The 23,610-nt window shown below is 42.0% G+C and overlaps 1 protein-coding gene across 1 annotated transcript in view; it reads left to right on the top strand.

The window, feature by feature from the left end:
• Positions 1 to 2,034: 2,034 nt before the first annotated feature.
• The window catches only part of CD247 (CD247 molecule), a 91,342-nt gene continuing 69,766 nt past the window's right edge, over positions 2,035 to 23,610 (top strand). Inside the window, exons 1-2 of the mRNA XM_084614595.1 lie at positions 2,035 to 2,082; positions 8,352 to 8,443. Coding sequence (XP_084470721.1) covers positions 8,386 to 8,443 — 58 coding nt within the window. The 5' untranslated portion in view covers positions 2,035 to 2,082; positions 8,352 to 8,385. The remainder of the gene's footprint in view (positions 2,083 to 8,351; positions 8,444 to 23,610) is intronic.

The following is a 23,610-nucleotide window of genomic DNA, read 5'->3' as shown; positions in this document are numbered from 1 at the left end:
GGGACACTACAGATGTGAGTGCCCCTACTGGGATGGAGCAAGGAGGCCCCACCCAGAAAACACAACCTCTGTGAGGTCAACAGGGGGGCTCCAAACTTGTTGGGCCTATGGGGAGCCTGGGCACAGGAAGAGGGAGTGCCCCTATGGAACTCATAGGGCCCAGGCTAGCCCTGATGTGGCCAAAGGAAGGCACTGGATGTGTTTCCTGTGCCACAAGGGGGGCCAGGTAAGATGGCCTTGCCCCCAGAGAAAGAGGGGGAGACTGGAGGATCGGGCTGGGTCGAAAACTGCCCCAAAGGAGAGAGTGGTGAGGACCAGGGCCCTAGAAAGAAGAGGGTCTGGGGCAGAGGGGCCCCAGATCAAAAGGGGAATCCATGTGGGGGCGAGACTTCACTGCTACTTTTGTTTTCCGATCTGTAAGATGAGGTCCTATTTATGTAGCTCACAGATGTGATGTTTTAACTGTTTGCAAAATGCTTGACAGCACCTTTCATTTGAGGATCTAAGAACTGAAGAGTATGGGGTAAACATGTCAAAACAGAAACAGAACAGAATAACCGTGTTAGTTTTGCAGTTTAAGTTATGGTGTTTGAGGCAATGCTGTACCTTTGATCTTAAACTGCTATACATAATATCGTCAGTCTATTGCCCAAAACAATAAATAAATCCTAGCTGAGTCTTTCTTTAGTCATCTAGTTAATTGTCATGTTTTAGAGTCATGCTTCCCTCCCTAGAGACTATCTACCCAGCAAAACATACTCATTGGAGCTGTTTACAACATTGGTGTTTCCTGTCCAGTAACAAAAGTGGGAAGTACCAAACTCTAGTAAATTGTCACTGTTGGCCACAAGAGGGTGCCATAGACTTTAGTTTCTTGGGTTGATACATTTTCAAACTATTACCTAAAATAGATTGATTTTGACCTGTTATAAATCCAGCTTAGAAGAATGCTGGGTCTGGGGGTCGAATACGTAGAGTTCACTTCTCTAACACTTCAAATTCTGTATGCTCTTGTCCACCAAAAAAAGGCATTCTATTACAGCTATCTAATAAAAAACTCATTCTTTTGTTTTTGTCGTTAATTTATGTTGTGAAAGGTGCTGGATTAGCAGCCCTGAAAATTAAAAGTTTTAAATTCACACTTGTCTAGCAAGAGGTGGTGGCATCACAGATTTTCCCACACCTGTCTCAACTTTCTCCAGGAGAAACCACCGCCAGTGGTTGACAGGTTTCCTTGTTCATTCAGTCCTTAGCACTTCTGCTGAATGGAGACAAACGCTGCTGACTGTCGTGGTGGTTTTGTCATGTGGACACTTGTCCACTAGCAAATGGACTGAGATATGTAAATCTCTTTTCCTAATGGTCAAATAGCCACTGGATAATTAACCTTTTTGTTTGCTGTGTATCTGGACCAGATTTGAACAAGTAGTCTAGAGTGTTATGAGCGGCTTGTGGTCAATCAGAGCAGGAGTCAGAAGTCAGGCTGAATCAGGTACCAGAAAGTCAGAGTCCAAGACAGGCCAGAGAGCAAACCAGTAATCAGTTGTCAGTAGGCACGAAGCATCTGGTTACTGGAGGTCAGAGCCTGAGATAGGCCTGGGAATAAACCAAGAGTCCGGCAGGTCAGAAACCAGAGTCTGGGATCTCTCTCTGAAATCGCAGGCAGTCTGTATTGTTGCTCAAACAACTCTCTGGCATAGCTTCTGGCTTAAGTCCCAGTCCCAGCCAATCAGTGGGCTGCAAGGAGCTGCCACTCAGGTCCTGCTAGGCAGTACTTCCTGCTGGGCCCAGCCTCGCATGGTCCTCCCGTGGGAGCCTAGCCTACGCCTCCTGTGGTGATGTGGAGGAGTCAGCACCCAGAACTCCCATGGTTCCAGGCTTTAGCTGTGCAGGCTGTTACACAGAGGAACAGTATTCAAGGAGATAGACCATTCAGCACTTGAAATATTACTGAGACCTTGTTAGACTGGACGACTTCTTGTTTTATGTTCCATCATGGCTGAGAAGCTCAATTCATCAGTTTCTAAGGTTAAACTCTTGGAGTTGGTCCAAAGGCTTCTCCAAAACAAGAACTTGTTTCAGGTCAGTATAATAGGTAGTTGGTATCACTTGGGTTTTTGATGGGATGAAGGCATGTAGGTAGTAAGAGACCAGAGAAGTGATAATTCGCTGTCATTGGAGGCTGGTTTATTTAATTTTTAACGCAAAGGGCCTAGTTGCTGTGATGATGATTAACCTGCAAACCAATAAAAGTAATGTATTTGAAAATGTTTGTTTTAAAAATTCTCCCTGTTGCTAATCCTACATTTAGAGAGCCCCAGTCATCCCCCCAGTTACCCACTAGATTCTAACTCTCATTATCAGCCTTGTGCATATAATCTTTCCAGTTTAAGTAGAATGGATGAGACTCTCTGGAACTTCCCAGTGAAGCTTCTTAAGCAACTGCTGAGTGAGAGGAGGTTGTCCCTCAAAAATGTTGCCTGGGGGGTAGAAAGGAACTAGATGTTAGGACAGGGGTTCTCAGGATAAATTTTTTGGTGGCCTTAGAGTGCGGCCACCAACTCTTGCTGGTTGCCGCTCTCTCACTTTTTCCTAAAACACTTAATTAGCTTTAGGAAAAACAAATAAATATGCACATTTACACGTCCAAATCATTGTAATTTATTTATTGCTAGCTAGTAAGTCTGTTGTCAAAAGTGATATTAACAAACATACTAGTATCATTTTTCACAGCAGACTTACTCAGCCCTGCCAAGCCTGGGGACAAATTAAGCCCTGGATGGGGGACTAGGGGCAGCATCGGGGGGGCTAGAGCCTGAAGCCCCGCCACTGCAGCCTGTTGCTGTACAGGCAGAGCCCGGGACTGGAGCCCGAAGCCCCATGGCCAAAGCCTGCCACCCCTCTAGCCCAGGGCTGAACCCCAGAGTCTGAGCCCTACTGCCCTCTGGGAATGTAGAGAGCTCACTGGGTGCCTGCTCCTCCAGTGTTGTGCCCCAGGTGTCTCCAAAGGGGGGCAAGGCCCAACCCCTGCTGGTGGCCCCAGCAACTAACACAGAGGCAAGGCATCCAGGAACAATGGGGGGGGGAGGGGCTGCTACTTTGCCCCTCCTACCCCAACCCAGGAGGCTGTGGCTGCAAGAAAAGTCCCTGCTGGCCACATGCAGCCATGGTGGTTGCATTTGAGAGAGGCTGTGTTAGGACTGCTTGATTTCATTTGTGGTTCTGCCTCTGACTTGCTTTGTGACCTTAACCTCTCTGTCCTTCACATGCTCTGTCTGTAAAATGTAGATAATACCTAACTCACAGGCCCCTTGTGAGACTAATGCTTGTAAAGCAGCTCAACATCTCTAACTGAAAGATTTATTATTATTTTTTAAGTCTAACTAATAGGACCTGTTCTGACTACCACAAAAACATGGTAAGCTGACAAAGCCCAATAGAGGAGTGTATAAGTTTGGGTCTTTGCCCATGATCCCCATTAAAGATCACTTCATCCAGTGCTACAGTCTAGCTACCTGTAGGCCAAAATGCAGCCTTTGTTTAGACAAGAAATAGAGAGATGATTCTATTAAAACTTCAGTGGCAATTTTAGTGTGCAATATGGTTTATGCCTCTTGGCATTTAGTCAAGACCAAGTTACATAATCAACTACTAATTGGTGCCTTGATTAAAAAAAAAAAACAAACCCACTCATTTTAATGTTTTAGCCCTGCAACTAATTATGTGGAAAAGCTCCGAAAAGAAAAAGTGAGAGAAACAAGGAAGAGAACCTGAAATGGAGAAATGCCTCACAGATCACAGTAGTGTCAAGGTGTTCACCATGACTTTAGATCATAAGCCAAACTAATGCATAATAGCTAGTGAGGTCTATATAAATGTGGGAATAAAGTACTGAAGTTGGTTCATATTTGTAGTCAACACATTGGGAGTGTGTGCTTTGAAAAGAATTATGGAGTTTTCCTACATCTAGCCCAAGGGACTGTAAACCTGTGAAACTTGTGCCAGCAAAATAGGCTATAACAGAAATCAAAGTGGAATTAACAGGTCAAATCATTAATGACCAGTGGGATTGCTTATTTCCCTTTCTGTAGGTTAATGTGATTTGCCTACATATTACATTCTCTCATAATCAATTAGATTCTCCAGAGAATTGTGGTCTGAACAGATTGTTGATGGTTTTAGAACCAGCTGCTGCTTTTCAATGTCAGGCATCTTGAAAGTGACACTATAGTGCTTGTTCAACAGGCTGAGAACTGGTGCATGTTCATAGGGGCCCCACATTAATGTTCTTCTAATGTCTTTAGATATATTTCTAACACGTTAATCAGGCTGAACATTTAAAAACAAAGCAGAAACAGATGACTGCAAATCACAAGAAACTAAGCAGTGAATGGGAGTTTTCTGGTATAATACACAGATGCCTGTTTATTTCCCATGGGACATGTACATTCACGGACATGTTTATCTCCTGTGTTATACAGGTGTCTGTTTTCTTCTATTCTACAGTAGCCTGTCACTTTAGATGTGGCAGGGCTTCTGTTTACACTCTGCAGCTGCAAGGGATACTGGCAGCTGAGTGGCAGGCCTTAGGAAAGCAATATTTTCACTCCCCGAGGGGACCAGCTGTAGTAAGACAAACTCCTCTTCACTGTCTGTTGGGAGCATCTGAAGCAAGAGCAGAAGCCAGGAATTCCTCCTTATACTTTTCCTTACAGGGTATTGGCAAATGTGCAGAGGGGGAGGAGATAATCCCCTTGGAATGCAACAATTAATACTTGTGCAATCATTGCTCCATTTCAAGGGGATTAGCACATAGAGGCAATTAGAGCAGAGTGAAGCTTCACTATAAATTCCAATGCACTAAAATGCAGAGGCGCAGTATAGGACTGCCTCTAGATCAGGCGTTCTCAGGACAAATTTTTTGGTGGCCTCAGAGTGCGGCCACCAACTCTTGCTGGTTACCGCTCTGACACTTACTTAATTAGCTTTAGGAAGAACAAATAAATATGCACATACACACATCCAAATCATTGTAATTTATTTATTGCTAGCTAGTAAGTCTGCTGTGAAAAGTGATATTAACAAACATACCATTATCACTTTTCACAGCAGACTTACTCAGCCCTGCCAAGCCTGGGGACAAATTAAGCCCTGGATGGGGGACTAGGGGCAGCATCGGGGGGGCTAGAGCCTGAAGCCCCGCCACTGCAGCCTGTTGCTGTACAGGCAGAGCCCGGGACTGGAGCCCGAAGGACCACGGCCAGAGCCTGCTACCCCAGGGCTGAACTCCATAGCATGAGCCCCACCGTCCCTGGGAAGGTTGGGGACTCACCGTCTGCCTGCTTCTCCAGCATTGTGCCCCGCGTGTCTCCAGAGGGGGCAGGGCCCAACCCCTTCTGGCAGCCCCAGCAACCAACACCAAGGCAAGGCACCCAGGAGCAACAGGGACGGGGACAGGCCTCTACTTTACCCCCAGTTCCTCCAGCCCAGGAGGCTGTGGCTGCATTTGAGAAACGCTGCTCTAGACTACGTTTTGTCAATATTAAGTCACTAGCTTGCATACTTTAAACAGTGATATGCACACTTCTCTTTTCTTTGCAGTGTCTTGTGCATGAATGGCAGGTCCAGCTGTGGGCTACAGCCTGCTCACCATACAGAACTACTACTGTCTATTCAGTATCCATTATCTTTGTGTGAGCATCTCCAAAAATTATTGTAAGAGCTTGGTGTTGAATTAGTTTTTGGGGACTACAATACTACCATTTATTGCTGAAAATAGGCCAGGCTCTACAGACATTGACTTTCTCCAATGTCTTCCAGATCCTCTAACAGGTGACAGAGGTATTAAGTTTGTCTGCAAATACTAACTGTACTAGGTAGGATCAGGAGAATCAGATCTGCTGATAACAGATCTGCCCTTAATCCCAGCAGTCTGTGGTGATGATTATGGGTAGGGTCTCTGGGTAGCAGTGCATGAGCCAGAGGGCAGTGTGTCATTATTTTTATCCCCAGTTTGACTGTGGAGCAGGTTCATTTTTAGTTTTCATTTATTTCCTGTTTAAACTCCAAACCCTGCTGCTTCTTTATACCTCAGGCAAGCACACCCAGCAAGAATGAAAACAGGCTGCCTTTGGGGATGAATTAGCCTCCTGCATCAGAGAAGCTTGTGCTAGGCCTGCCTGTGGCCAGAGAGAGAGAGATTGGCATATTGACACAGCGTCTGGTGAACGTATGCTTTGTGTACTCTAGGAAATTTACCAATCATAGACAACAGGTGCCAGAAGCAGGTGCAGCTTAACCACGCTGAGCACTGTTGAAATAGAAGTGTACAGTATACCAAACTCTTCAGTACAGGTCCAGAAACCATGATTAAACCCATCTCCCTCTGCCAATAATGGGTAATTTCCCCAATAAACATGGTGCTAGACATATAGTCAAGGTAGCTAAAAGCCTCTCTTAACTCTTCAGAGAAGGTCTGCTGTCTCCACTGTGGACTTGACTCACTATAAAGTTGCAAGATTTGACAACATTGCATTGATGAGCATTTTGTCCAGTTTTGTTATAAATATTCCGAGAAATGGAGTTCCCCACCACTTCCTGGTGGAGACTCTGCCATAACTTAATAGATCTCCTTGTTACGAAGGTTTTTTTAGGTATTCAAACTAAAATTTCCCTTTCTTAATTTCATCTCATAATTCTTAGTTACCTCCTTTTGTACCAGCCTAAATAATTCTGGTCCTTTTATCGGCCTGTTGCTGCTCAAGTCAGTGGTAAAAAATCTTATCGGGGAATTTTGGGGAGATGTGTGGTCTGACCACCCTCTGGCTCCCATTGCTGTTCCTTTGGTCCCTTTAAAAATTCTGGGGCCTCATGTCCCAGAGTGCTCTGGACTCCTAGGTTTTATTCCCAGCTCTGCCTGCCTTGGCAAGCTAATTTCTCCATCTACATACTGGGCGTAATAATGCTTAGCTGCTGCATCAGGCATGTTTCTGAGACTAATTTAATTCTTTGAGCTCCTCAAGTGAAAACACTGTGGAATGGCTCAGTATTATTAACACTGTCAGCCGACAACAGCTAGCCAACTGACTAAGAGAAGAGGCCAGGAGAATGAAATCTACCAAGTTACTGTTCACTTGAAATAACTCTTCTGTTACTGCCTATATAGTTTGCTAAGTTGGAACTGGGCTACTAAAAGGTGCCTCGGTAGTCTCCCATTTGAGCCTTTTATTTTGAATTGTATATTAAGTGCTGGTTGAAGGTGTTAGATTGAAAGCCCCAAGGAGTCCTATTAATTCCCAGAGCATAACTGTTCTGGTAGAAGCAGGGCAAACATCCCCGACTGTATCCTGCTAGTGTGTCTCAACGGCGTCACGGAGGGACCGCTTCTAGGGATGAGAGGGTTGTTCAGTCTGCTGGCCCACTCAGGCCTTTAGTGAGAGGAGATGTAGCGTATGTAGCTCGGACACTGCAATGCCATTTGTTTTAAAGGTACTACGCCTTTACATTTTCTAAGAACTCTCCCTCTGTGCGGAGGTCAGCAGCCATTTTATTCTGAGTTGTGGCAGCCTGTCCAGGGGGCGCCGACTGAGTCTCTGCGGGAGAGTGCACGCTGTGCGTCTCCTCCCCTAAAGGCTGCAGCAACTCTGAGAACAAAATGGCAGCTGAACTCTGAGGCGAGAGAGGCAGTTCTTAGCTATGTAAAGAAAGGGGCAGCACCTTTAAAACAAAAGGCATCGCAGTTTCCCAGCTACCTACACCCAACAGGGGCCTGTTAGTTCCAAATTTCATGGTGCTTTCCTGTCATGTGGACGCTTGTCTACAGGGAACAAAATTGAGACCAACTCCTTTTACGCAGGCCACCGAGTAGCCGAAAGAGGATAACAAGTTGTGGTCACTGGTGGCCGGTTCTGGATTTAAATCAGTGACCCAAGATGAAAAGCTCCGCCAATCCCCTGAGCCATGTAGCTGTCCGAGGATGAGCGTGGTATGCCCTGAGTTGTGTTTTCACCTCTGTTTCTGATTTACTGTACTATGCGTGCCCTGCGTACTTTATAGGCTTCTTGTAGAAGTTCAGCTGCTGCTGTTTTAGAATTTCTGAGGCTCTATCAGAAAAACTAATAAAAGAGGGGAAAAAAAGAGAACCCCAATCATCAATACCAAGAATATGAAACCAAACCTCTAAAGCTTCCTGGTTGTGAAGCAAAAGAAGGAGCGTGTGTTTCAACCACACTGCCGGCAGGTGGACTCTGAAAGATCTTATAGACCTCGCACTTCCTGTGGAGACAGCCAGAAGAACAAAGCCAGTGGAGGTGCCTTTTCTCCTCACCATCCCACTATCTGTTAACTCGCAGCCTCCAGCCCCTCAGTGCAATCCGGGGGAGCAAGATGAAGTGGAAGGGGATTGTTATCTCTGCTGTCCTGCAGGCACAGCTCCCAATTACAGGTATGGCCAGCTTTTCATATTACAAGGAACTATTTTAAAACCTTTTTGAGGTGGGGACAAAACACAACGTTTCTGTCGTATCCCCGCCCTTCTGGTAGCAGGAGGGCATCTGCGTGTGAACCTCTAGCATGTCTGTCCTCCTAATTATGACTAGTTATGCACTAGTTCAGAACCGGCAGCTGCAGGACTTGCTGAAAATGAAGTCTTTGCTATAAAGAAATCCTTTGGAAGGTGGGGAGCGGCAAATGAGGCAGCAGCTACCTACCATTGATGAGGCCTGCCTTTGTTGTGTCACAGTAAAAGATATGGCAGCTGAATAACATCTTGTAATTAAATGGGGTTTCTAACCCTCCCCCCAACAGTTCTCTCTCTGGGATTTAAAAAATGAGAAGTTGATATGCTGAGTGCAACCACCTTCAATATGCTGCCCAAGAGATACCTTTAATTTAGCTGGATAGAGTAAGCACTGTGTTGATCTTTAGTGGCATGTTCAGTCCTTGGTTTCCAATAAACGTCACACCCTAGCAGCTCAGAAGCTGCTGTTGAGGGATTAGAGGAAGGGTAAAAAGGCTATGATTCCCCCCATCTTCTTCTATACCTGTACATTTGCTTTCAGCAGATGTAACTAATCAAAATGAATGAAGTTTCCTTACCTTATGTGTGTGTTTGGTGGGTGTTTATAAAACGACTCCACTCAGGCAGACAGTGGAGTGGGTTTAACATGCAAACATCCACGATTTAAGTTAATTTGGGGGAAGATGGGCGTAATTTTAATAATCCGTAAAATCAAGGAAAACTAGATCAATTTAATTTGCATCTAGAGAAGGGACAGGAAAAGGCCTGAATTTGAATAAGTCAGCAAACATGAAAGACAGTGAGGCCACCTTCAAGTGTATGTAGAAAACCCATATGAAGAGTTTCATCGTTTTCTCTAGTCAACGTACACAACCAATGCACCATAAACAGCGCTTTTACATGAAGTGTTTTGGGGACCTCAATAAACTTTCAAATAAACAAGGTTTTTGGTGATTAGGGAAATGACCCAAAGCATTCACTGCTGCTCTGCAACATAATCATGTTCTAGTTAACCTGTGTACCATATATTTCAATAGGATTTTAAACTAGATTTGCATTCTCTGCAGTAAGTACTCACAGCTACATTTATGTTAATATATAACAATAATATATCCGTTTGGGATATTAATGTGTTTCTACATACATTGAGCTGTGTGTGCACATGCAGAAGTATAAGATGTGTACCAAAAGTAGGAAAAGCATTTTTCTGTCCTCTTAGAATATTTTCAAAATGCACAAAGGCCTAGGCTGTCTGAAGGAAAGGTGATTGTACTTATAAGCACGTAAAGATTTAGAAACTACTTAGGGTCAACATTTGTTTCTCTGATCCTTCTTCTTTCATTCTTTTATAAAACATCAGTATCTAGCATGCTACAGGTTCTTGCTCTTTTGTTCTTTTTTTAGCAGAAAGGCCGTACTGAAAAAACAGAGCAATTTAATCAAATATCCTAATTACTAAAGTATCAACTTTATTAAGGTCTCTCTGTTCACACACCTTGGGGATAACCACGCTCACAGGAAGAGACTATTTAGCTATGACACACCCTGGACCAAATTTTGCTCTATGTACAATTCCTGTTGATTTAAATGGAGATGGTTGTGTATGTATCTGAAGGCAGAAGTTCTGGCTGGGTAGTTGCAATATTATGAAGACCTTTTCACATTTTGGATTGAATGTAGGGTAAGAGGATGATAGTGCAGATTCCATGGAATAATTCAAATGGTATATAGGTACACTAACAAAGATGTGAGCTCTTCACTATTAATTTAGTCTAAACATATTGCCAGGCAGATGAATTTTTGGGGTTAAAACTAAGAACCCTGAATCCGGGACCTTCCGTTATTTAGAGTAAATAGGAGCCTTCTTAAAACAAAGTATATTTTTATTTTTCACAGAACATGTTTGCTTTAAGCAGACCGTCACTAAGTGGAATTGCAGATGGCACTTTACAATTCATGCATACTGTGGCGCTCAGGATTTTCAGTCTTCTTCTCTATAGGAGTCTGCTTGTTTTGTAGTTAGTCCAGCAAAAGGTGCTGGCCCCAGGAATGGTAGCTGGAGAGCAACCATGCATTTTCTTTTTGCTCTCAACAGTGTTGAGCCAAATACATCAAGCACCAGAAACTTTTTTTAAGAGTAGTTCAAGCTATGGACTAAAGCCACAAAATTCTGATTTAGCCATCAACCCCAGCCCACAAATTTGAGGATGTTCTGAGTTGGGGTTTGACCAATAAAGCGAGAGGAGCTGCTGGAGAAATTCAGATCCACGTTTGGATTTTGGAATGCTTCCCCTTTCCATAGTTCAGCAGGATTGGATCTAGAGGTCTGATTCAGGCCTTCCTATAAATATTTCACTAGAAGGAGTTTATAAAAGAAAATAAATACGTTCTGAGTCTCTGAGCAGAGTGATTTTGTTTATCACGCTGTACTCTGCTGTTTAGGGAAATTCTGTTAAAAGACATTTCTTCTGTCTGTCCTTCAAGAACCGCCCCCAAAACAAAAAAAAACCCTAAAAGCCCTGCAATATGCTGCAGTGATGGACACAAACCATTGCAGTTTCCAATAGCAATATGGCCGTGTTGGGGCAGTACTGCCTTTTTTTTTCTGGGGGGGAAATCAGCTTAATATAAGAGCCATATGAAGACATGCAACAGGGTCCTAAAAGGGACAAATTCTCACGAATTCTCAAAATCTGCTGTTGAATTGAACCCCGCACTGGATTATTCGTGTTGGCTGTAGGGAAGCTAGAAACGTCCACCGTGGAAAGACATCACTCACACCGTGGAAAGACATCACTCACACATTTAGCTGCCCTATGCAACCGCTCCTTTTACCCATAGGGTAGCGTGCAACTCAGGAACGATTTGCTAATCACCACATGGGTAACAGGAAGAAATGGGCAGTGTTGTGTGTTAAGGGTTCATTTGTTCGTTCCTTCCTTATAATAAGTTATTTAGAAGATCTACACTTTAAAAAACAGAAAAAAAATTTCTTGTTTACAAATACATCCTGGATACTTCAAACAAATGTAAAGAGAATATTTTTAGGTGCCACCCTCCATATCATCTACACTGTCCTTGCTGTATTCTTGGCACTAATGCAAAAATCTACCAGGGACTTAATTTAATAATAATTGTGCTTCTTTCTACTCACAATGATTCATTAATAATTCATGATAAATACTCAGAAATGGGACGTTTGCGCATCAGACAAAATGTAGGCAAATATAGCCCTTCTTTATAATGGGCTATTTATTAAGCTCCTACAGTGCTAAATTCAGTTTCTTTAGCGATCATTATATGTCATATCGTAAGCGCTCTCTTAAAACAATACCATGTTAAATTCTTAATGAGTGAGGTAACAGGTTAATGATTCACTCCATCTGACTCCCCCCCATGCAATAGGGAGTGTACTTAAAATGGAAGGAGCCATTTGAAAATGTATAACTATATTTCCAGTACAAGTCTAGCCTTGTTATACTGTTGGACTATGTAGATAAATTGAAGAAATCGGGTAGGTTGCTAATAACGGATGCAAATTCATACAACATGTAGTTTAGATACCCATTATTTGTGGAATCCATGCACACTGTTAAATTATGATTTTGAAATACAAAATATCAAACAAAAAAAAGTTTTAGATCTCACAAAATAACATCCCCCCCCCCAAATCTTTTAAATTCTAATTAACTCCATGTTTATAGCAGTAAGAATTTTAAAGTCCTTATCATTATATAACTATAGCCAAGACAACACCCCTGGCCACCATCTAGAACTTTAAAATGTGTCTGTGAAGGAACAGATGGGGGCCTGTTAAATAACAGATATGGTACATTTGCTCATTTAGGAAGGCATGGGCAGAAGACACAGCATTTAAAAAAAAAACACCCCGAGAAAATGTCAGGCCTGCCAAAAGCATCTCCTCTGTCTGTCTGTGTTGAAAATATTTCCGTGTCATATGTATATAACTTGGATCAAAACCTACATTAAAATGTTGTTACTCCTTTTATTTTCTTGCTAAGAAAGTGTCTCTACTTACTGAATCTTGGAGAAATTGGGCTTTACAACCTTTTTTTTGATGTGCAATAATGTTACCTGATGTTTGGAGACTAGCTCTGACTGTAGATCTGTTAACTACATTTATTTCTCTTTCTTTAAAAAAGTATGTGTAATCTGTATCCCTTAGGAATGAGGTTTAGAATCAAATTTTTCAAAGAAGGGGATAAAAGCTTTGCTATGTGAAATCCCACATTGCCATGCACAGGTGATTAGTATTCACATATACAAACCAGATAACTGCATACATATGAGTAGTTGAGTTTGCAGTTCCTCAATTTGCACATGCAAATACTTGTTCGCCGAAAACTGGGAAGAAAATGGGTGTGTGAATGTTTAGCTGTGTGAATGTTTAGCTGTGTGCAACTGGTGTGTGAGCACTTGTGTGTGTGCAAGGGGTAAATGGAAGTGTTTGTGGGTGCACCATTTGCTCCCTCCTTTGACAATTTAGCCATTAAAAACAGAGAAGAAAGACCATACCTAGCCATGCTCTTTCCCCAACCCTTAAACACGCACACCCGTCAGTGCGTGTACAAGTTTTGTTCAAAGGCGTGGAAGCTGAATTTTAATTTTAAATATATGTTTCAAATATTTAAAAAACCAAAATTGGTAGAAACCACCCACTGCAATTTGAAAGCCCTCTCTGCTTTTTGTTTGTGATCATTCCTTATAAGATTAGTTAGTTAGTCTACTGAATTGGAAATGACCACAGTCAACTTGGAGAGAAAAAGAATCCTAAACCAAAGGAAAAGACAAAATGAAAAAGCTGGTACACGGCCACTTTCTGCACCACTGTTGTTATTCTGTAACATGGCTGAAAGCAGGTTCCTGAGCCAATTCAAATATTATTGTGTACAACATACAGCCTACATGTTGTTATTTTGACATAATCACAGTGAAATAATACTTGCACATCTCCATCTGTCTCCTGATGCTTTCTGAAGAAAATAGTACTGACTGATTTGTGAAATTTCTGAGTGAAGGAGAAGTCACCCGAATAACGTTATGCTCTTTGGAAGCACAAATACTACAGTATAAGAACTTAGAAGTGGTGGAGGAAGGGACTGTAATATTACCAAGCAACTGATATAATACAAGGCACGGTAGAACAGAATGGGAGTGCGTAGGGGGTAGCAGTGTTACCAACTCTCATGTTTTTTTCTCAAGTCTTGCAATATTTGGTGATTTTCTTAAAGCCCCAACTCCTGGAATCATGGGATTAGGTGTGAATCTCAGCTTCCATTAAAAATAAAAGTTTTCAGCCCTCAGGACTGCAATTCAAAGTCAGACAATGTGAACCAGAAAGGCTCAAAAACCAGAAAGCAAATTTCCTCCCTGAATTTTTTTTTAAATCTCATGATTTTGAGGGGACCTGATCATGATTTTTGAACAGTATGGATTGGCAATATTGAAAATTCATTCTTTGACCGGAAAGCTATTGAACTTTTAGAGCAGGAGAACAGATAGTTTAGCGCATCTGGGGGTGCGAGATGCCCTTTCTGGGGGTGCGAGACATGCCAGATTTTTTTAGAAGGTAAATCATCGAAAACACAAATTAAGTACCGGCACATAAATACAACTACTTTGTTTCATCAAACCTATGTATTTATTTAAAAATGTATAATGTTAACTATTACTGTAATATACAAACAAAAATATATCTAGGTTTAAAGAACTGACCTATTTCAATGATTTTTGATAAGGAGTGCAAGAACATTTTTTGAGAACCAAAGGGGTGCAGGCTGCAGTAAAGGTTAAGAACCACTGGTATAGAGGGAGTGGGGATATCCACAGTTTCTTCCAGTGGAAATAAATCTCTGGAGCCTGTACATTAAGACACACAGCTCTTAAATGAGAGCTGGAAAATGGCTACTCTCAGTAACCTGCTCCGAGTTTTAGAAAGACACCCAAAAAGCCTACTCTGATGAGAGAGTGACAAAGGATTTAATACCAGGACAGTGTCTTATGCCAACATTACCAGGGCAAAATCTCTTGCCAGTGTCTTCATGCTGTGTTTGCCCCCCAACTGTGAGTAGTGAAAACAAGCAGACAAAACCACCTTTATTTAAAAAAACCCCCAAAACCTGACCCTACGCTGGTCTACAAGGACTGGACCCAAACACTGCACTAATGGTATTTTAAGCCTTAGTGTTTTGGTAACTTCGGGGTAGAATATTGATATATTTTTTAAAAAAGTGACTATACAGCAAAACTGGGTGAATATTGCATGCTTTTAAAAATGGATAGTCATTCAGATTTTGTAATGAATTTGCTCTAGCCATACACATGCCCCTTTTGTGTTCACTTCTGATCAACATTAGAGTGGTGGAGTTTTATTTGTATAAATGCAGCAACCAAACTTTAAATCCACTTGGACAAACATTCATTTCACAGTCCCACCAATGCTTGCCCACCAACCAGTCATGGATCAGAAACAAATGTATTTGGCTTAGATGATAAATCCCAATTAAACGACACAGCTCGGCTGTCGTGTATTGAAGACTAGCAGTAAGATGTTTGCGATCAATCAATCCATACAGTTAAAACAATGTTTTTAAAAAAACAAAAAACAAAACAACCTCGGGGAAACTCTGATCCGCTGCAAACATTCCACAAGCGGAAAGCTAAATTAATGAAATATAATGGTTCACTAAATTAGACGCACATTTTTTTCAGCATAGATTGGACCTTATTTTTTAAAACCTCAGTCATATAATATTTCTCTCTCCCTTCTCCCATCCTTTGGGACAAGTTTCTTAATGAGATGGATCACATTTCTGATCTACATTCTGATCCACATGGGTGGATCCCTATGCCTGTGTGGAGACCTGTTGAACTTGGCCTATGTGGATTGGACAGTACGTTGGGAGCCTAAAGTCATGGTATTTGTACTGTGCATACGCTCATCTTGGAGAGAAGTATTTTAGCAGATAATCCTCAGAGGACTTTGCTATTGATTTTATGTGGAAGGTGCTTAGATAATATGGTGATAGGCAGCAATTGAAAACCATAAAATTGGTAGAGTTGGAGAGAGAGAGATTACTTTCATACCAAAAAGAAAAGGAGGACTTGTGGCACCTTAGAGACTAACACATGCCACAAGTCTTCCTTTTCTTTTTGCGGATACAGCCTAACATGGCTGCTACTCTGAAACCTTTCATACCAAAGATTTCCATTTTGGATTTTATTTTTGTTTTGATTAGTATTACCCACCATCAATCCAAGAATGTAGCTTTTGTGCGGCAATAAATGTATGCCATCATATCTAAGTCTCTCTCTTTTCGGGGTTTTAAAATTCAGCTGTAAATATTTGCTGTGAGCTGCAACCTGCAGTATATAATTTCAACCCAGGAATCCAATGTATTTAGTCCTTTAAAAGATGTCATACAAACCATCCAGCTATTTTTGAGTTATAATCGTCAAAACAAAATTAGGTTCTATGACTAGAGAGCTTTAGTCACCAATGTTATCAGGCTGGTATCTTTCACTAACACACAATTCACTGAAAATGCTTAAACAGTGATAATATTGCACGGCATAAAAATGGAGTTTTTGTTTTATACTGATCTTTCAAAATCACCCATTTTGCATTCATTTTTATCACTGATCTTTACCATGCATTGTACAGTAATTAAACACAAATCGTATTTCCATACTAAGTAACTCAGGCGATTTTTTTGTAAATGAAATGTATGGCCTGAAACAAATCACTAAGGGCCCTGATCCTGCAACTAGATCCATGTGGACAGACCCTTGCATCCATGTGGAATCCCACAGGAGTTCTGTGCAAACACAAGTATTTGCCCTTACACATCCCATTGCAAGATTGGGCCTTATTCTCTCTTTGTGAGCCTCAGTTTGCCCATGTGTAAGATGTAGATAATAATGCTGACCTTATAAGGAAATTGTAAGGTTTGATTCATTAAAAAAGTGTGTGTGTACACACACACACACACACACACACACACACATATAAAACATTTATTTGAGAGCTTCAGATGAAAGGTGCTATACGAGTGTGTGTATGTATAATTTTTTTGTCTTTGATCTTTTTTTGGTGGCATCATTTCTTATTTAAATAATTCCAAGGGGGTATATAAATGGCTGCTAGTCTTTCAATCCACCTTTCTTCTGCATTTGATTTAACTTGTATCTGACTATTCAAATCTGTAAGTGTTTTTCCCTGATAAGGATCAAAATCATCTGTGCTACACATCCATAGACTTCAAGAGGTGCGCCTCATGGATAAATTTGGCCCTATACTCTTTCTTTCAGCTTTCACGCCAGGTTCCGGGTCACATTCTCACACCACTAGTAATGGACCTTCTCTGATCATTATGATTCCTGAACTCTAGACCTCCTTCTGAAATTTTTTTAAGCCTGGGTCCTGAAATTTGTGCACATGTTTTACTGGGGCTACTCACATGAATAAAGTTAAGCAGGTGCATAAATCCTTGCAGGAGCTGGGCATTGAAAAGTAGATTAAATTTTCATCACCTCTGCTCTGGTTTCCTTTCCCTGTGCTGGAGGGAGTGCACAACACCCACGTCAGTCATGATTTGGCTCATTTTTCACTTAATTTTTTAAGTATGGAATTTTAAAATTTGATTTTTAAACAAATATGCAGAGCTCAGCAGATAGGTATTGTTGTGAAAATGACCCCTCAAAGTCCAGTGAAAACTGATAGGCTGGTAGAGTTTGATCTTTCACTGAAAGTTGAACATCACACTCCAGGTCACTTTTGAAGTTGGTTTCTTAAAAGCAAAATTTATTATTGGATATAGGTGAAAAGAAAAGTCCGTTTTCACAAGCCCATTTGACTGTAATCACTTTTAAAAATAAATACAGACCTATGAATATCTCTAACCTTGCTTCAAATAAATGTCTGTTCTTGTGCTGTCGGAGGGGGACAGAAAAACAGGTCTAAACTAAAAAAAACCTCCACAGTTAATTTAAGACAAGGCAAGAACAGATAACATTCCAAGGCTTCTTAGAGTAGGGCCTGATCCCATCTGGTCCTTAAAAGTTAGTGGGAAATCAGTGGGGGTTTTGCCTGTATATGAGCGTAGCCGCACTGCACCAAACATAGTGGAAAAACAAAACACCCATAATCCCTTGCAGGGTAGCTTGAGGGTGCGTAAGTAATAGTGGACTGTCATGGACAGCCACATAGGTTGGGCAGTTACCATTCTAGTATAATTACAACCCAGCTGCTTCCCCAAGCAATTAGTAGCAGTGTCTCAGGGTATAACCGGAAGTTCTGATGATGAACGCTTGTAACTTTGAAAGTATTGCCAACCCTAACCATTCCAAAATCATGAGTCATGCCCCAGAAATACATGAAATTGGCTTTAAAATTATGAAGTTTTAGAAATAAATAAATATGGGGTTCTTTATTTGCCTTCTGGTTTTGAGCCTGTAGGGTTCATTTAGGTCGCATCTTCCAGCTTTTTTTCTGTAATCATGAGAGCTAGAAACTTACTTAACTTTTTCAATGAAAGCTGGGATTCTCATATAACCACTTGTTTCCAGGAGTTGTGGCTTTAATAAACCATCAAATATCACGGGACTCGCAATAAAATCAAGATAGTTGGCTACATTGCTTTGATCTCCTGCTTTAGCATTTGAGGTGGCCAGAGCTTATGTGAAGTGGACAGAACTGGAATTTTCTGTTGCCAACCTGTTCATACAGCTAAATTAATCTCTTAGGTTGAATAACCTCAGTTGTTATTTTACTAACCTGCATCCAGACCCAACATTGCTAAAATGTATTTGTTGTTGCTGTGGTTCGGTATGTTTGCATTGGCTGAGGAACAGTAACAGATTTTCAGGCTTCACATAATTCTACTTTTATAATTCTCTTAAACAAGTGTCAGATGTAAACCTATCTTGCTGGAACATCTTTTCCAAGACGTTTTTATCTGATTTTATCTCTCTCAGCTGCAAAGAAGTAGCTGGCAGGTTTGCCCTCTTTCTCTCTTGTTGTTCTTTTTAGGTATTGAAGCCACAGGCCTGTTTGCTAAAAGTGATGGCTTAGTCTACATATTAGGTTTAAAATACCTATATTTGTTAGATCAGGAACTACAGGTTCAAACCCCAGCAGGATTAGCTTAGTTCTTTCAAAGTAGATTAATTAAGTGCCATTGTAAAGCCGACAGACCCCAGTCGTTGCGGGGTGGGATTGAACCTGGGACTTCTGGAATTTAGTGCATGAGCCTCTACCATGTGAGTTAAAAGCCAACTAGCTGTTAGCTAAGGCTGTAGAGCAGACTCATTTTATCTCCCTCTCTAAGTGGTCTTGGTACCACTAGATGGGACAGAACACCACACCCAGAAGGCATGTGGGTTACATACTTCCCCTAGCTGAGGAAGCGCATCCTGAGCTTTGGAGTCTTCCTAATTGAAATCCCAGACGAGCCCCTACTTGTAACGCCAACAGACTCTGGTTGTCGGCGGGCAGGATTGAACCTGGGACCTCAGTGCATGAGGCTCTCGACTGCATGAGCTAAAACCAACTGGCTGTTAGCTAAGGCTATAGAGCAGACTCATTTTATCTCACTCTAAGTGGTCTCGGTGCCACTAGATGGGACAGAACACCACACCCAGAAATTGTGTGGGTTACACCATGCATTTCACTGTTGTTCTTTCAGACAAGGTAGGACACCACAGTCTTGCCAGTTCTGTATGTCCTTTGGGTAAGGATCGTTTTTGCCCTCCCCACCCCAGTGCCTTTGCCCAAAAATTTCCCTTTCCACTGATAGCTGCCCTGCACTTCAGAATTGACAGTATTTCATCAAGTCTGGATTGCCCAGCCAGGCTCTTGCATGTGGGAGGTTCTGGAATGGGTCACAGGATAGCTGCTGCTCTCTCCCACCTGCAGTACAACAGAAATATGAATATTGCTGCCATGTGGTTAGCTGTTACTGAACCCTAATCTTTCCACTCCTGAAGCCGTACTTGCTCATCCCTTGATCACTTAGGCCCGGTTCTCCAAACTACTGTGAGATGCAGGGGAAAGTGCTAGAGTCCAGGCCAGCTCTAGTACCCAAGGGATACAGATAACAGAGGGAGGGAGATTGAACACACTCTGAAGTTAGAACGCTGCCTGGGGAGTGCTGCTGCAGCAGCAACAGAGCTGGGTGCCCACCTCTCTAATCTGGCAGTCCTGGGCAGCTGCAAGTCTCCCGATAATAATGGGCTTTATTGGAGAAAATGGCCTGGGAGCCAAAAGCTTGGGGTTCAGTTCCTGGCTCTGCCGTACACTCTGTGTGACCAAGTAACTTAATCTATCTGTGCCTCAGTTCCCCATGTGTAAAATGGGGATAATGCCTCCTTTCTCTCATATTTGTCTGCCTATTTAGATTGTAAGCTTTTTGCAGCTGTCTCTCACACCTTATACAGTGCCCAGCATAATGAGGCCCTAATCTTAGTTGCAGTTTCAAGGCAGTACTGTAATACAAGTAGTGATAGGGCCTGCTGCCTATTCCCCTTTTAAATGCAACACACAGAATTCCTCCAGGCTCATCAGTAGGCGGGATTAGGGGAAAGCCACAGATCAGGTCCCCAGAAAGGGAGTTCCCTCCAAGCTACCATGCCCATATGTAAAGTGCTTAGCCCTATTTAGGGCTTTTCAGCCATACAAAGGAAAGAAAAGACTATTTCATCTTCCCATTTTATGGGGGAGGACAAGTTGAGGCACAGATTTACCCAAAATCACCAGATTAACTAGGAATAAAACCCAGGTCTTCTAATTCCCAGGCCCATGCCTAGTGATCAAACGACATTGCCTCTTATCTATAGACAGTTCCAAATTCTAATACTTGCGGTACTTCTTGTGTTGGTGGTGCAGGCTAGGAGACATCATCTGTGAACAGCAGGGGTTCTGCTTCCATTTTGGGCTATAACAGTAGAGTTCAACTAGACTATCTGTCTTCTCCCCCACCCCTTCTAGTGTGTGGTGGATAAGGCAAGCAGTGGTAGTGAGTGGCTATGAGGTGCAGATGTGTCAGTGGATAAGCTTGGGCAGCTGTGTGGCATGTCAGTAAACAGGAATTAAGAGGTTAAGGGAGCACAGTGCAAGAATTTGTGGAAAGAAGAAAAGTTGGTTTTGGGTACTGTAGAAAGAAGGAATGATCATATTGATATGGAGAAATAGAAGGAAGAGAAAAGATTGAAAAAACATAGGGGAAAGATGGAGCAAATAGAACTTGGAGGGAGAAAACAATAGTTTTATCATAGCTGAAAAGCTAGTCTGAGGGGAAAATGATTCCAGCATCTATCATAAAAGGAAGGGAAAAGAACTTGCTGGGGGGAAAGAAAGAGAAAGAAGAACAAATCCAAGAAGGGAAACCTAGTAAGTTAAAGTGTTGTTTTGTTTTTTTAAAAATATACAGTGAACTAGGTGCTCTAATATTACAATGAAATGTAAGTAAATGATACTAATTTGTATATTCCTCTTAGAGAGAGCAATTCAGTGGAGCCCCTATACACATTTAATTCTTTCTCTGGAAAGCCCAAACCTTTCCTCCACTTACCCACCCAAAAAATAAAATTGTGCTGCCCTAAAGATATTCCCTGAGCTGCTTGTAACAATGGCTGGGATGGGCTGCCTGTATCTTCTTGTCTGACCCTAGTGGTGGAAGAAGTGATTTCCCCCCCATATAGACTATTTGTAAACTGTAAGAAACTGTTTGCTATGCCATTCCTCGTTATAATTTGCATACCACTAACAACTTGATGGGCAATTTATAGCTAGATATAAAGACTGGGTCTCTGCTTTTATGAGTTTATAGCCTAAATAGGTCTAAATATCTTCTGACAGTTTAAATGCTGGAGATGCTCACCACTGAGTGATGAATGTGACACCAGTGAAAGAGTTCATTTGAAAATGCTTGCAAGTAGGTAGAAGCAGTATTCTCCTCTCACAACAGGGTGTGATCGGTCAATGGGAGCTTGTTGTGCAGTTGTAAGGTTTTAACTTAATTTCCTTCTGGAGATCTTGGATCGGTGAAGTTCCCATGGATCTAGAATTCTCCCTCTCTAGCCTGCTCCTGCAGTTTCACTTACGTTCAAATTATTTAATGTCCTTTTCCTAAGGAAACTTGATTGTGTGTTTTCTAATATGCCACATTCTTAATTATTCTGCCTCTAGTGAAATGCGGACTACTCTTTAAAGGGCCTTGTGCTGACACCCTTACCACTGGGACTACACTGCTATTTTTGGCATGCTAGCTTGAGCAGCGCTAGCATGTCTGTCCATGAATGTTGGGACTCACCCTTCTGGCTGCTGTGTAGACAGAAACTTGGAAGCAAATCCTCTTCCACTCCCTACAGTCAATTTTTCATCCCGCCCCTCCCCCCCAGGAACATAAGTGCTTTTTAGCAGGCGTTGTGTAGTACCATACATGTACATGCTTAGTGAAGTAGTGTAAAATCTCCTAGCATCTTGCAATCACATCTCTCACATCTGCCCTAGTGTGAGAAAACATTGGCAGGGGGAGAGCAATTGCCTCCCAGCTGGTGCCCAGAGGAGCAGAGCAACAGTTCACTGCTAGGTCTATGCACCTTGTTCAGAGCCTACCGCTACTGCTGCCTCTTTCTCCATTCCTCCCCTGCCCCCTCTTCCCTTGCATGTTTTCTCTCAGTTGTGTCCCCTCAGACACTGCTGCTCTATATTTGCTCTCCCACTAATGGGGGTGTGAGGTGATAAACTTCACCACCAGCCCTCTGCACGGAAGAGGCATGTAGCAGTAGAATCCTCTGCCCATCTACTGCAGGTCTAAGAAATTATACAATGATTTTTGTATTAATCAAAAGGAGCCTCGTGAGACTGTTTGGAAGTCAGAAAATCCAGGGGTGCGATCAGCAAACAACCTAAATCTTTCCCTGAAAACCCTACACTTACATCCCTGAACTATCCTGACACCTACACAATCTACCTCTTCTGTATTTTCAACATGTCACCTGCTCCCCACTGTTCCACCCCACCCTTTACAGACTGATGGGGCCACCATCCGCCCACCATGCACCCACTACACATGTTGCCTCCAATTCTCACTCCCTTTTGAACCAGTTAAAACTTCTCACCTCTTATTCTCCGTACACACATCAAAGACCTGTCTATTCCCAACCCACCTTCGCACTATAATAAAGAAACCAACACGTACCCTCTTCGACAGTCGGCTAACATCTCTTCTATCCACCCACCCACCCTTAGGTTAGATGGGACTTCGCAGTTATTTCACCCTTTTCACACAGGTAGAAATGTCCCTATACTTCTCCATCCTTTCAAAGACCTTGCTACCCACATAAAGATGTTCACTTTAACCCTGTCCACTTTACAAATAGTATTTGCAGACCCCCAAATGTTAGGCTAACTAGCATTTTACTTTATCTGGTCCACATATGGAACAGAGTTGACTTGTGCATATACCTTTTATTGTTAGGAATTTTAAGATTTGGAAAGCTGTTGAAATACTTAGATGTGTATCTACTTTATACAAATGATTTGCTGGCCTGGTCTACACTACAAAATTGTACTGTATCAAACTCCTCTTGGTAACAATCATGTTAACTGAATGAGGGTTCAGCACTGTATCCTGGTCAGTGGAAACCAGGACAAACAGGCTACTAAACAGCATTCAGCACGTAGACAGCTAACATGATTGATTGAAAAAACGTGTTCATATGCAGTTCAATTTTGTAATGTAGACCAGGGCCACAAAGTTACAGGCATGGGACAGCATTATGTTTGTCTGTGGAACCTTAACTCCAAATTTCTTGACCTTCTCAAACACAAGTTTGTCAAACTTCAAAAGTCTAATCAATGTTGAAAGTCTACTTCTTATTTAAGGAATGTGTATTTTAGCCTTGACTTGTGATGAAGGTTTATTTTGGAATTAAAGCCTCACAATCTCTCTGTACAGTCAACATTAGCATTATTGTCCCTGTTCTGCATGCAGGTAAATGGCCGCATAAAGAGTTCAAACAACTTGCTTCACATCTTGCAGTGGCAGAGCTGCGAATAAAACTCTTGT

Source organism: Lepidochelys olivacea (assembly GCF_965140295.1).
Source record: "Lepidochelys olivacea isolate rLepOli2 genome assembly, chromosome: 1".
Lineage (NCBI taxonomy): Eukaryota > Metazoa > Chordata > Testudines > Cheloniidae > Lepidochelys > Lepidochelys olivacea.
The sequence above is the reverse complement of the archived record's forward strand: the minus strand, read 5'-3'. Positions and strand labels throughout refer to the sequence as shown.